Source organism: Triturus cristatus, chromosome 7 (genome assembly GCF_964204655.1).
Source record: "Triturus cristatus chromosome 7, aTriCri1.1, whole genome shotgun sequence".
NCBI classification, from domain to species: domain Eukaryota; kingdom Metazoa; phylum Chordata; class Amphibia; order Caudata; family Salamandridae; genus Triturus; species Triturus cristatus.
The window spans coordinates 235,541,604-235,556,093 of NC_140590.1; the positions used below are offsets into that span (position 1 = coordinate 235,541,604).

A 14,490-nucleotide genomic window follows, 5' to 3' on the forward strand; every position below is an offset into this window, starting at 1 on the left:
TTCTAGTAAGGACTTCCAACTCTGACCATTCGCTCGTGAGTTGTTTTTTTTTTTGTTTGTTTGCTCACGCTGTTGGCCTTTGCGTGCGTCTTTCTAAGAAAGACAGCACGCAATTTGCCAAAGGCGGGTGCATGTCCAGCCTTCTTTCTCCCCTGGCCTAGGGATCGAGCAGCAGCCCGCACTGTGCCTGCCGCATTCCTTAAATTCTTTGCAGTGCGCGCACCCCTCCCAGGCTTGTTCTATATAAGACACGTAGGGAGCAGGGATCTGTCTGCAGAGACCTGGAGTAATTAGTTGCTGGTAGCGCTGTAGTTATCTTTTACTCTCTCCGACTCTATGTCCACCTCTTCAACTCCTACTTTTCCCTTCTTCCCAATTTTGTACCGAAATGTAGCTTATCAGGATACTTTAGTCATTTACCAATGTATTTAAAGTAAACAGCCGTATCATTTTAAGCAGTAGAACACAAAAACGTAATTCACAACCAAAATGATAGTATAATAAAAAAGATTAACAAGCCGCCTTGAAACAAACGTGTGAATCTAAGTGCTTCACTCCTTCCACACCTTTCTGTAGCGCCTGATGAGTTGGCGTCCTTCAGGCGCTCCAGGGGCAGCAGAAAAAATACCATAGAGTACCCAGTCTCTGCTTTAACCCAACAATGACGGGCCTTTCTGTGGCAAAGCTGGTGGCACTTTTGCCCACATTTACAAACACAGGAGAACGTCTTCCTGGTGATGCCCCCTGCGGGGGCCGTATGTACCCCAGCCTGGCTGGCACCCAGCACTCACCAAGGTGGAGCTAGAGACTGTTTTAGGCACAGGGCCCTCTCTTAAAGACAAAGTAAACTCCGAGATGTTATTAGTATGGAGCGAAGCCTCTTGCATGGCCATATAACTAGATGGTACACAAGCGTAAGCGTTACGACAGCACTGTTTGCATAGGCCTTGCGATTGGACAGCCTTGGTCGTGTGCACATGCGCCAGTTTTTAAGCAACGAGATAAAACTATTGCATGCAAAACACCTCCACCCTCATGCAGGGAAATCGATCATTGTTCTGGCGATAAAAGCACAACGTGTGAGAGCCCGGCTCACAATGGGTAAATCTTTCAGAGCCAGTGGTGCGGAAATTTGTGCCTCGTAATAATACTTAGTCAAACACAGGCTGTCACGTGCGCCGGCAATGCAAGGCACTGATCTGCAGATCTTTGCAGGGGCAATGTATCAGTGAGCTGGATTGTCCAGTCATATGTACAGGCCATGGGGCAGGCAATGTATGCTCCCCTAGGAATGCCGTGGGACTGGAGTGGCCAGGCAGAAGTGATGAAAACCCACCATTTTGCAGCTATGTGAACATTCACAAACTCATGCAATGCTTTCTTCACCTTAACTGCACCTGGAAAAGGTAGAATTGGGCATAGGCGTCGCAGAGAAAGGTTTCGTTCATGGCAACATGATTTCCATATGTTGCAGGGTTTCTTTTTCGTTTTCAATTTTTTTGAATTTTTAAACAGCGCGAACTAGACCGAAGTATTGGAGCGCCTTACATGCACCCATTTTTTATTACACAACACACATTCTCTTTTTGTAGACACGGGGGCGCAGAATCACAGGATCTTGGGTCCCAGTCGGCAGCTCTTGACGTTACGCTGCATCCTCTCTTTAATAGCTATTGCTAGTAGGGGTACACAGGGCACACTGCAAAAGGCGTACTTTTCTGGAGTATGAGTGGTGGGATTGTGAGCTGGAAACAATCCAGAAGTGGTAGCCGACGTTTCTGCCCGCCAAGAGCTCTTCTTAGACGCGGGGTCCCCAAATCACAAAAATCTTTGGAAATCTGCACCTACCATTTACCTCCCTCGGATGGGTGCCATTTTAGGAATTCACAAATATTTCCGAGAATATTTCTGGTAAATCCTTTATGAATTCTGACTTCTAAATAAGGAAAATACTTTTTGCATGAACAAGTGTATATAGAGAAACTTTGCATACAAAAATTCCTTTGCATTTGCGCAGTGGTAGTGTATTTCTCCTCTTCACCCATTTTCTTGCAAGTGTCACTCGTTTTTAAACTGTTGCGTGCTCCTTCCTACACTGGAAAATAAAAAGACTGATTCCTGCTTTAAACAGAAGTTTGTTTCCAAACGTTTCCAGGGTGGCAATAGGTCGTTTAAGTTTATGAATACCCACAAGTTCCGCGTGTTTTTCCAAACCTTTCAGGACCTGCCCCATGCAGTGCCTGCTCACACGAACCCCGCAAGGACATTTACCGCATTCACAGCATTACACCTATATCTGGGTAATTACACGCATAGGTAAACTGGTGCGTGTGTAACTGCAAATCAAACGTTGTTTGATACTTTGAACACAAACCACCTAGGCCTTTAGATTATGATTACATATGACACTGGCTTTCTGCGATTCAAGGTCTGGATGTCACAGATGTCACAACAAAAGAGAATGTGCCCTATTGGCTTGAGCAGTCGACCTGGAAACTGGGGAAGCGGGTTTGAGCCTCGGCAGAACTTTAAACATCTTGTGATTCTTGGCAAATCACTTAATCTCCCCGTGCCTAACAAAATGAATATGCCTGTCTATAATGCAACTAGTGCTCATGTAAAGCGCTCCGATACCTTCAGTTGTGTTAGCGCTCTATTAAACTCCAAAAACATATTTAAACAAGCATTGGCACTGCCAATCGGTCTCGCCATATTACTTCGTGTGTACATGGTATTACGAGTGATCGCACCTCTGTTTTAGTCCTCGCAGATCAGTTGTGGTATTTTGAGTGATAGCACTGCTGTCTCAGTCCTCGCACATTAGTTGTGGTATGTGGAGAGACAGCGCTGCTGTGTGTCTCCTCGCATATTACTGTGTGTGTATTTTTAGAGAGCTGCTAGCTTTGTTCTTACGATAAAATACAATTTTGAAAAAAACAGACCTAAAGAAGTGGGGAGCTGGAGATAAAACAACCATTTAAGCACTATGTGTATGTGGTATCATGAGTGATAGCACTGCTGTCTCAGTCCTTGCGGATTAGTTGTGGTATTAATAGCGCTGCTATTTTAATCCTCGCGCATCACTTGTGGTGTATTGAGAGAGAGCGCTGCTGTCTGTTTCCTTGCATATCACTATTTATGTATTTTCACAAATAAAACTGCTAGCTTTGTTATACATTATGTGTATTTTTAGAGATATCGCTGCTATTTATGTCCTTATACAACACTGTGTCTATGTAAACGTAAACTTTTTGCACTTTATTGACATGCCTTATTAACATGACGTGCTTGACCCAAAAACATTGTAGTACAATCTAACGTAATTTTAAAGAAAAACAGTAAGCTGTTAATTTAAGTGTGTATTTCCGTTTGTAATGGATAGCGCAGGTTTACCCACCGCTAAAAGAAGGAAGCAAGCACCAGCAAAAAGGAAAGGCAAGCAGAGGCATCGACAAAAACAAACTTGGGCCATATGAGTACTGCGTGTCTGTTATCTCGAGGGATAGCACACGAGAAAGTACCTATGCGAAGTGTAATTTTTAATAATAATACAAACGCCACATGAAGTACATGCAACAATTATATGTATGTATGCAAAATGGACCCAAACTAAGCAGCAATTCAAAAAGTAAATGCATTTGTACTTGTGAAGCATACAATTAGCAGAGGATGAAACATTGTTTAATTAACATTATGCGCTGGGCATAAATTGGTGCGTTGGACGGGGAGGGATAATTCTTTTAGCAATAGACAGTGAGAGTGGAAACCCTTTAACCAACAGAAACAATACAGCCTTTTGAACATATGCATGCTGTTTTTGAAAGGTGTGAAGTTTTACTGTGGCTCCAAGAAGACAGACATGGCAACGCAGCTACTTTGAAGGTCTTTGTTTCGTTCTGCTTGTAAAGTATACGATGTGAAGACCTGTGAATGACTGGGGTGTGGCTTTAACACCAGGCCAAGCAGCAAGTTTGCAATTATGTGTTTGTTCGTACTACAAAAGCATATAATTAAAAGGAGACCAGTGAACTCCTTGACTGTGACTACAATGAAAGACGTTAAACCAGACACCAAGTTAGCAAAAAAAAAAAACGAGCATTTGCATAGCCAATAGGTCTCGCTTTTGGGACCGTATAAGTGTTTAGCCATGCAACAGTTGCATAACTAAATACTTATAAGGTCCCAAAAGCGAGACCTATTGGCTATGCCAATGCTTGTTTCTGTTTATAACTGCTCTGTAGTAATGGCGGCGCACGGGTGCCACCATTACTACATAGGAGTAGTGTAGCTCACTGGTTAGAGGAGGCATACCCTGAAGCAGAGGTCAGACCCGGGACCAGGGTTCGATTCCCGACGCGGCAGGGTCTGGAGCCCAATTGTCCACGGACTCGATAATTCTCGCTTCGGTGCCTACTCTAAGCACGAGTTCACACTATGCAGCTCTGGGCAACAAGCTTGCTTAATCTCCACAACGGCCCCCCGCGGCGGGATGCCTGGCTTTCACCTTGGGGATGCCCAGTACGGGTTATCTCACAGGGAAAAACCAGGACGGGTTCCCAATGCAAGCGCCGAGATGCCCAAGGGTAATTTGAGCGCTATATAAGACTGCACATACATACATAGGAGTAATAAACAGGAAAAAAATAACAAACTCACGGAGAACATTAAAGCGGCCGCGAAAGTGATCGCGATCAAACATCAGAGGCCGTGCGGCCGCGGAAGTGAGGCGCGCGAGCCCGTGCACATGCACTGTAGCTCTAGGCTACAGGGGTAGCACTTTTTTGAGCCCTCACAAAAAGTCTCGCCAGACCAGCGCATGCGCTGGGTCAGGCGAGACCTAAAAACTTTATATGTGCGTAGGAAACACACTGTAGGAAGGAGCTTAAACATTTAGTACTTTCATTATATTAAACGCTTGCCTGAAAAACAACATAAAACATAAATGTTAATGTCGATTACACTGTCTGGGATACTTTGGATTATTAAAGGCTGAAACATTATGCACTTTATAAGCATAACACGCCTGCTTAATCAGTATTGAAAAATGTAATTTTAAAAAATACGGAAACATAGTAATCAGCTATTAATTAAAAAAACAAGTATTGGCAAAGCCAACCGGTTTTGCAATGGCTTTTTCCTCCCTATTCGAGCTGTATTGGTAAAGTATTTTGCCCATTGCCTTACATTTAAGCAGAGGCAGTTGTAGGCGAGAGGCTAGTAAAATAAAGCTATTTTCGGGTTGAAAAAAAAAGAAAACTTATCTCCCGCTTGAATTTGGTTAGTTTGGCATGTGTGCCCGAGCCTGGTGAGTTCACGCATACACATGTATAGCGCTCTGAAGCCGTTTTTAGGTCTCGCCTATGCAGCGCGATTACGCTGCATAGGAGGGCCTTTAGCTGTCGCTCTGCTCATTTTCAAGCACGCAGCGGCTCGCCACAAGCACGAGTGGAGTACTTGAAAATGAGCAAACTGCTCACGCAACATGGGTACGGGGCCGCGCTACGCTACGCTCCCTCACGCTTGTTCTTCCTATCTCAGTAGCGGGCATCGTTGTTGCTGTCCTCCAGTACCTTCACACCGGGTCCGGCCCACCACGTTTTAGGGCTGCTCAGGGTCTCATTCACCTTTTCGCGGCTCCCTCTGGAAGTCTTCACTTGGGCTCCGCACATGTCCATACTCAGGAGGCAGTGGAGAGGCCGAGCACAGTCTTCCCCCCCCCCACCTCAGTGCCTCTGTGGTTGTCCTCTTGATGCTGCACTCACAGTTCCAGCTCCCTCAAGAGCTGCTCCTCACTGCCTTTCTGTGCCCTATGGGCGGACGCCGCTGCCGTTGTCTCCTAGGCTGTATATTCTGGGCCAGCCGTGCCGCACCTCCAGTCCGCTCAGGGGCTCTCTCCTGCGTTTCGCGATCTCAGCCACAGGCCCCCACTTAAACACAGCGCTCATCGGCACTCCCGGATTAAAGTAAAGAGGCTGGACGCCGTCTCCCAGGTTCAGAGCTTCGCCTCTGGAGGGCTCGCGGCCGAACCCTCTCACTTCGTCTGGCCAGCGGGTAAGCCGCGGGCCCGGTCCACCGTTTGGTTCAGCCTCCCAGCAGTAAGTATTTTCGCGGGGTATTATTTATTTAGCTGAAGGGTGGATTTTCGTAGGATTAGGTGTCGGATTCTGCCGCTGGCCGGCAGAGCCGGTGCCTAGAGCTGCTAGTTGGCAGTCTTGCTGGCCACAGTCCCATCTGCACTACTGCACTTTTGTGCCACTATAATATCTATATGGCTGTGTATGTATACAGGATAACTAATGGGCAACTGTGTGTTTTGTTTCTATTCACTGCCTTTTTACGTCAATCATGTAGATTTTTACTTTTTTTTCTTTCTGTTTCTCCTTCTAACCCCTTTGCATGCTCTTCCCTCTCTTGTTCTCCGGAAATGTGGACAATGAAAAATAGGTGGGGGGTGCCAAAAATGAGTACTAACGGGAAGAAAGGCAGACTGTTTAGATAATTAATTTAAATGTGTTCACCTAAGGCTGCTAGAGACCCATACATATCACTCCTGACTGAGGAAAATGCCCCCCTCCCCGTACAGGCCTGTAATGAACATGTAACACGTGCCAGTCGCATGTTGTACCATGCATGTAGACAGGCACATGTTAAGTTTTGCGTGTCTTCTCGCGTTCTCTTGATATCTGTGGCGGAATAAACTTGCTTTGACTCCTCCCCGCAATCCCCCGCTTCACTGCAACGCCTCGCAAGGCAGCGGCACCACGCTGTTCAAGGCCACTTCACATTTGAATGAACACATTTGCGCTATCTGCCCCAACTGCCCTCCACCCCGACGATGGATGGCAGTCCAGGCAGACGTGCAAATGTGTTCATTTAAATGTTAAATGGCCCCTGAACATCACCCTGCACCTACTAGAGATTAGAGTCCCATATTATAGTCCTGAGGCAAGTGACCTGGCCCCTCCCCCCCCCCCCCCCCCCCCCCGCCCAGCCTTACCACTCACAAGCCCCCACTGTGATAATGCTAATGTCCTCCTGTAGTGTCTTCACACTATGTCCAAACAGCGACCAATGGGGTGAACTAAGAAGGAGAGGATGTGGTCTCAGGTTAGACTGCTGTCTTTGGAGCTGGGAAACCAAGGTTTGAGCCTCTGGGTCGACTCCACATCCTGAGATTCTGGGCAAATCACTTAATCTCCCAGCGCCTGCCAAAACTAGTATTGGTATAGCCAATAGGTCTCGCCTTTGGGCCTTATAAGTATTTAGTTATGCAGCACAATATCCTTCCTGCAACATAATCAGCTGTTGCATGGCTAAACACTTGTAAGGTACCAAAGGCAAGACCTATTGGCTATGCCAATGCGTGTTGGTGAAGGCGGTGCTATATAAACAACCAATAAAATAACACGAGACTGCGGGAATACACGGTGCATTTAGGAGTCGGGAGTGTAGAGGATGAAACCTTTTGACTAAGTGCTGTAAAGGTGCTGCAAGGAGCTATATAGCGTTATGTGAACCCAAGCATAAGTAAACTAAAAATAAAGTACACTGTTCAGCAGCACAAATCGGTCAGCAAAGTGTTTTTGAGGTGCTTAAAAAATACACATATAGTGGCCAACAATAAATACGTTTGCACGGAGTAGTAGTGAGGTGGTCAGTGAGAAGGATGCAATGCTGGCAACTGGCATAGATGAGTACACACTCCATGAAACAATAGCAGTAGTAAGCGGTAGGCGTTGCTGCAATGTGTCCGTGAGCCGGTCAGAAAAGAGGATGCAATGCCAGCGACTGTCCAGGACGAGTAAACACTCCGGGAGACAATAAGCTTAATAAGCAGAATAGGTTGCTGCAGTGTGTCCATAATGCAAAGAACAGCAACATTTGCACCTATCGTTTATCGCACGATAAAATCAACTATTGGTAAAGTTCAATCATCGTGCGATAAAACCAGCTTTTGTCCAACTTGAATGATCGCGCGATGAAACCAGCTTATCATAACGTAAATAAAAAAGAGAAATGTAATTTTAAAAATCACGGAAAAACAGGTATTACCAGTGATAGCGACAGTCTCAGTCCGCGCATATTATTTTTATAAACATTACGCCAGCTCCCAAAACATCTATCTTTATGCCTACAAGGCAAACGGTAAAATCCGCTAATGCTAAGTGTCCGTAATGCAAACGGCAACATATGCACCTACCACTAATCGCGTAGTTTTCTGGGACGAGTAAACACTCCAGGACATAATAGGCTTCATAAGCACAAGCCGCTGCTGCAGTGTGTCCGTAATGCAAACCGCAATATTTTGCACCTACCACTAATCGCGTGGTTTACCGGGACGAGTAAACACTCCGCGAGACAATAGGCTTAATAAGCACAAGCCGCTGCTTCTCAGTGTTAAACTTCAATGATCGAGCGATTTAAACCAGCTTTTGTCAAACTTTAATGAACGTGCAATAAAATTAAAACGGCGGGGGAGCTGTAGCTGAAACAAAAACATTGCTTCAAGCAAAATGCAAAAGTATAACAAGCTTCCCTTCAACCCCCCCCCCCCCCCCCCCCAAAAAAGCGATCCACGCACAAAAACCAAACTAATGCAAGAATCCCCTGTAAAGGGGCCAATAGCCAGAGGTGTGCCCAAGAGGGAAAAAGGAGGGACGTAACACACGCTTAACAAATAGCAAGAAGCAGATAAAAAAAACCTGAAGAATGAATCGGAAAACGGAGGCGGAGCCCCCCCTCACTATACTGTATACAGCATCTCACGACGTGACAGCGCATGTGCTGCCTAGGCGAGACCTAAAAAGGATGGTTATTAAACCATTTAAAATAAATAGACTATCTCGTGACCGGAAGCCAGTTAATGATGTCTCGCTAAATTCGAAAATCGTTTTGTTAAACAGCTACTCTTGCTGTGGACAGCCATGGATAGCGTGCAGCTTCACACGTGATATTAGATCAGTGGGCAGCATCTGCGCTTGTGGCACTCATTCCACTTCTTGGCATCGTTCGTACATGCGTGCCTTTTCTGCAATCTTGTGCTACATGTGGCCTATAATTGTAACAATTAAAGAAGTCTGCTGCATGGCTAAACTTATAAGGTCCCAAAGGCGAGACCCATTGGCTGTGCCATTGCTTGTTCATATTGAGCACCCTGCATGGTGGGCTATTAAGGTCTTCCCTAGGGATGGTTTAATAATATTTAAAAGGACGTTTTTGACCTGGCAGAAGGGTTTTATTTGCCATATCGCGTTGGCAGTTTTAACACTTCCTGATTAGGCTGCAGTGACAGGCCTAGAGTCAAGTTTTCAGTATTGGCCAATTGTACACATACTTTTGGGGTCAGAGCACATGCACCTGGATGCTAATGCCCAGTGCCCCATTCAGCCTCGAAACCAGCACCATTATCCCAAAAACAGTGGGGGGGAGCGGAAAATACAAAAATAGATTCTTTCCTACAAGCTTGCAGTAAGTTATTCTAATTAATCTAGATTTTGCCATACAAAATAGTTTTATTGGTACTTTTAACGACAACCTAAAACGAAAAGGGTAAGGAGAGATTAGTTTTCACAAATTGCATATTGGCAGTACTGACATTTTGCTTTTACACATTGTAGCACTCTGTAAAACCTAGGCGTGTTGCCATAACTTGTTAATAGTCTGTTCACTCTAGTAGGTTGAAGAAGTATGGCGTTTGTCATTAACAAAATTGGCGCCAGACCAAAGGACATGATAAATGTGTATAGTAACTCTGTTGGCTAGTTAAGTAAACATCCCCTTTCTTGGCTATTCAAAATAATGTAAGAAGTTGTGACACTGACGTGGATTTATTCAAGCTGCATCTTTCCTCTTTAGGTGGCTTTCGATCTCCTGAAGGAGGCTTCAGGCGTGGGGGGCCCCCAAGAGGAGGCAGAGGAGGACGAGGAGGCCGAGGGGGCTTTGGAGCTGGAAGGAAAGTGACTATTGAGCCACACAGACATGAAGGTGAGTAAATTGGAAGAGGCCAAGCCGTACTATTTTAAGAAGTCTACTGTGACTTTCATTAAAGATTTCTTACTTGCATCGTCTTGACACCTAGTGGAGGTTTGGGAAATCTGATCCTCTTTTACAATTGATCAGAAAGTAGTGCTGTACTAACAATGCGTTATTTGTCCTGTTGAAGGTTTCCTTTGATTTCAAGAAGTCTACATTAGAGAGATGTACAAAATCTCTGGGATGTGCTGTATTGGCATGTAGCACTAAATAAATATGAACTATTTGACACCCTTCATTAACCCACTTATGGTTGGTTCTTGCTACCTCTTATTTCTGCTATGTTAATGGAGCGTTTTTTTGCTTGTGTGGGATAATGATTCTAAGATTTTGGATGTTGAGGACATTGTCGCTAGGATCATGGATGGAAAAGTCGAATAGTCTGAACCAAGATTATCAAATGTTCTGGTATGTGCGCACAGTGTATGTGCGTGTGATGCCATTGGATATGTACGACCTGAGGAGCTACTGAAATAAAAGCACACCCTGTGCAGTACCTGCTGTGATTGTGAAGCGCAGAGAGAAATAAGTCCTCCTCTGCGTACAAAGTTAATGGTGTATATGTCCTTAAACTGAAACTGTAGCTGTACTGGTGAATTTTCGATGCCTTATTGTTAAACTCAATCTGATGCGTTTCCCGAATGCAAGCCTTGGCAAAGCCAATAAGTGTCACCTTAAATATTAGGTTTTTATTTCTTTGCATAACTTCTTTAATGTTAAATGTCACGAAGTAACTTATGGGTACTTTCATGCAGTTGTACTTGTCAATTTATTTGATCTCTTACTGACTCCATGTTTAAGAATGCACTGTTTGCAAAATTCCTGCTCCATATTACAGCAGCCCATGAATCATGATGCTTTGTCATACAGGTATCTCAGGCTGTAAACCTATTTCAAAGGGAATAAACACATGATTAAAGCAATATTTTTCATATGTCTATTGGCAGCATTTTCATAGTTTTCGCTTACTTGTGGATTTAATGAGTTATCAAAGTTCTGAGCAGTCTGTTGCGTGCCCTATACACATACGAGCATAAGGAAAGTGCTGTGACTTTGGTTCACTTAATTAATCTACATTAAGTAGAGTAGAACGGAGGCCTCAATGCTTCTATCTATGACCAAAATGTTTCTTTTTTTAGGAGTCTTTATTTCCAGAGGAAAGGAAGATGCTCTGGTCACAAAAAATATGGTCCCTGGAGAATCTGTCTATGGCGAGAAAAGAATATCTGTCGAGGTACATGCATTACAATTATCTATCTTTTATGGTGAAGACTCTGGAAATTTGTGGTGTGGGGTCTGTTTTCATTAATGCGGAATACCTTGAATTGTCCCAAATACTTCTGTAACCTTTTACTCCCTGTTTCCAGTAGCTCTCAGGTTAGCCTAGAGATCTTGAAATGACCATGTACCTGTTGCCAAATATTCGAAAAACTAACCACGGGATACTAGGTCAAATAATTTAAGAAAACAAAATGTACCTTACTGCAAGCCATTTTATGCTGTTAGTCAACCAGCACCCCACCCCGCCCTCACAACCACAGTATCTCATTATAGTTGAACACACATTGACGTGTTATATAGAAAGCACTCTGCCCTGAGTGAACAAGGGACAAGCTACCATCCAATCCAAAGAAAAAACACAGGAAAGTCCTTTGGCACCCCTGTTCGTACACCCACGACAATACAAACACCTTTACAGATGTATTTTGCTTTCCTGCTTCAACTTCTTCTTCTAAAATAAATATCAAACAAGCTTTACTAACTGCAAACAACCAATCTTTAACATATGTACACACTTGAATAATGTCGCTCATGGAGCCACAAAACAGATTATGGGAAGCACCTTACAAATAAATGCCAATAACCTAATTTGCAGTTACTGGGCAGATTTCGGATATGCTAGTCATACCAATGGATTCTTTTGGCAGCCACACGTCACGTGCGGTCTGTCCTCTGAACTTAGAGCCACTTCCTCTACGGGAATTCACCAACCAGTGGTAATTTCACCTGTGAAATGAATCTGCTAAACATAGCCTAGCTACAGTCCGTTCTCCACCATAGGTGGACCTAACACCACCTAGTCACAATGGAAAACCAGCCAATCGTGAGAGGTCTTTTACCTTTTATAATGGCCAATCCCAACTTCTATTTTGTCAATTGCAGCCAACTAAAACTCTCATGTTCTCCAGTCACATGGAACCAGGACCCCATTATGTGTTTAAAAATTTCACCCCATAATTCTTGAAAATATCACCAACCGCATCACTGAAGTATAAGCATTAAATTGGCACCACCTCAGCATAAACATAATAAAAATAAAAGCCCAGACCTCGTTGTTTTGTAGTCTGTGAGCCTCATCTAGAAGCGGTTCAACTACTATTTTTGAGCCAATTCAGTGTGTAAATTACTCCAGTCCTGCTTCTTTGTCATGTCTTGCAGGTGGCACTTTACTTTACTTCTTCTCCTATTTCAACCCACTCTCTCCAAACTGATGTAGAATGATATATTACATGGCCGACATCTTCCCCCGCCCCCCCTTCCCCTTCCTGCTTCTTGCCATTTCCACGATCTGTGGCCAGGGTTTGCATCCACAGTTGAATATGGCAAATTTAATGACGGTAAACACTCCCAAAATTCGACCCCAGTACCTTTTTCTATTCGGGTTGCTGTCTTTCTAGTTCTTATTCTCCAGAACTGTTACAAGTGTTTGAAGCCTTTCCATGAATAAAGATTCCCCTCCTCACTGTTACTTGGCAATGTTTCATGTGGCAAATCTGGACTATCTCCCAGTCTAGTTTGAGTGCCTCTCCTCTTTTTCCCTCAAAATGTTCATGTAGTTATCCTTTTCTTTGGAAATGAGCAGGAATGTCTGAATGTGCAGGGTCTTGCTGGTGAAAACAATGGCTTTTGATTTGAATGGTGAGGACTGTACTTAAGGGTTTCTTTTTCGTTCTGCTGGTAGGTTTTTAAGAATCTTCAATGAGTCCGCCTTCGCACCCGCTTCTTTTATGATTGGTTTATAGTCTCTGATAGGTATTTTTGCATGATTTTTAGTCTTGGAGGACTAAAGGAATCTCTGCTTACATTTTAAAAATGATTGAAGTTGTCATGATGCCAGTTGTTTCAACAGTACATTGTGTTAGAGGTTGAAGAGTCATTAGGACACCAGTTGTGTAATCTAGCAGACTGCTGTCTTGACAGTTTGACCTCTGTTGGCACCTTATTTGTATATGCTCTTAAGAAATCTTGAACTGTGCCTAACATATTTTTCTGTTGCAGGATGGGGATCAAAAGATTGAATACAGAGCCTGGAATCCATTCAGGTCAAAACTAGCTGCTGCCATTCTCGGTGGAGTTGACCAGATTCACATCAAGCCTGGTGCCAAGGTCTTGTATTTGGGAGCAGCTTCTGGCACAACAGTGTCACATGTGTCTGATGTTGTGGGGCCAGTAAGTACAACCTAGATACTGCACCAATGTCTATGCCAATAGTTCTAATAAAACACCATTGATTTATGTGCTTGTCTGATTCACACTATACAAATGTTATAGGAAATAGTGCAATTTAACAAAGCATTTTGAAATCTTGCCTCTAGAATTTTCAAATGTAGGGACACGGAATACCCTCTGGTATTAGAAACAATGCATTTTAACTTCAACTTCTTTTGATAAGATGTTCATAAAACTTAACAGACATTGCCTTAGGCATCATTATTGATGAGTTACATTGCCATTCCATAACCAATCTGAAAATGTACACAGGAACCATTGGTTGCTCCCTCCGCTCCTTGAACTTCGCCTACTAAGGGTTTAGGAATAGTGGTTTCAGAACGTGGTCATGAAATCATTTGTTGGTGGGAATGTAGGCAAACTAAGGTTGAGTGCTCAGCCTTAATAAAGGGTTGAGGGAGTCTGCATTGTGTTGCGCCCTCCCAATGTGTTGGGAAGTATGGGTGGTGGGCTTTTGACGTTTAAGGTCTGTGGTGCCCACGAGCTGAGATCTACGTTCTTATTTTGAATAACTGGAGGACTTGTTGTGCCCCAGGGACTTAACCCCTTGCATGTTGCGGACTGCCCCTGGTCATCCGACATCGCGGTAGGCGTGTGTGGAAGATGGCTGGGGGCTGTCCGAACCCTGCCCACTCTTTAAATCGCCCGCACATTAGTGGAATTTGCGCAGCACGCGAGGGGTTAAAAAGTCCAAGTTGTCTGGCAAGGATTTCTACCTTTGTATGAACATGCACTAGTTATGTGCAAGGTTTTCTGTTTGCAAATTTGTTGCCAGGATGTGCCAAGAATGTGATATACTGATTTTTTTACCAGAAGAGGGTTGTTAGTAGGGCATCCAGTCTTCTGTTTTTACAGGGTGTATTTTATTTATTTTTATAACCGATAAATACATACAGAAACTATTTTCAAGCCTGTATTTAGTTTGAAATATGTGAGAATGTCTTCTTT

General features: G+C 43.9%; 1 protein-coding gene across 1 annotated transcript in view; it reads left to right on the forward strand.

Annotated features, from left to right (window-relative positions):
• Positions 1 to 14,490, forward strand: part of FBL (fibrillarin rRNA 2'-O-methyltransferase) — a 103,473-nt gene that overhangs the window by 19,005 nt on the left and 69,978 nt on the right. The window contains exons 3-5 of the mRNA XM_085616097.1: positions 9,856 to 9,984; positions 11,172 to 11,266; positions 13,312 to 13,482. Coding sequence (XP_085472223.1) covers positions 9,856 to 9,984; positions 11,172 to 11,266; positions 13,312 to 13,482 — 395 coding nt within the window. The remainder of the gene's footprint in view (positions 1 to 9,855; positions 9,985 to 11,171; positions 11,267 to 13,311; positions 13,483 to 14,490) is intronic.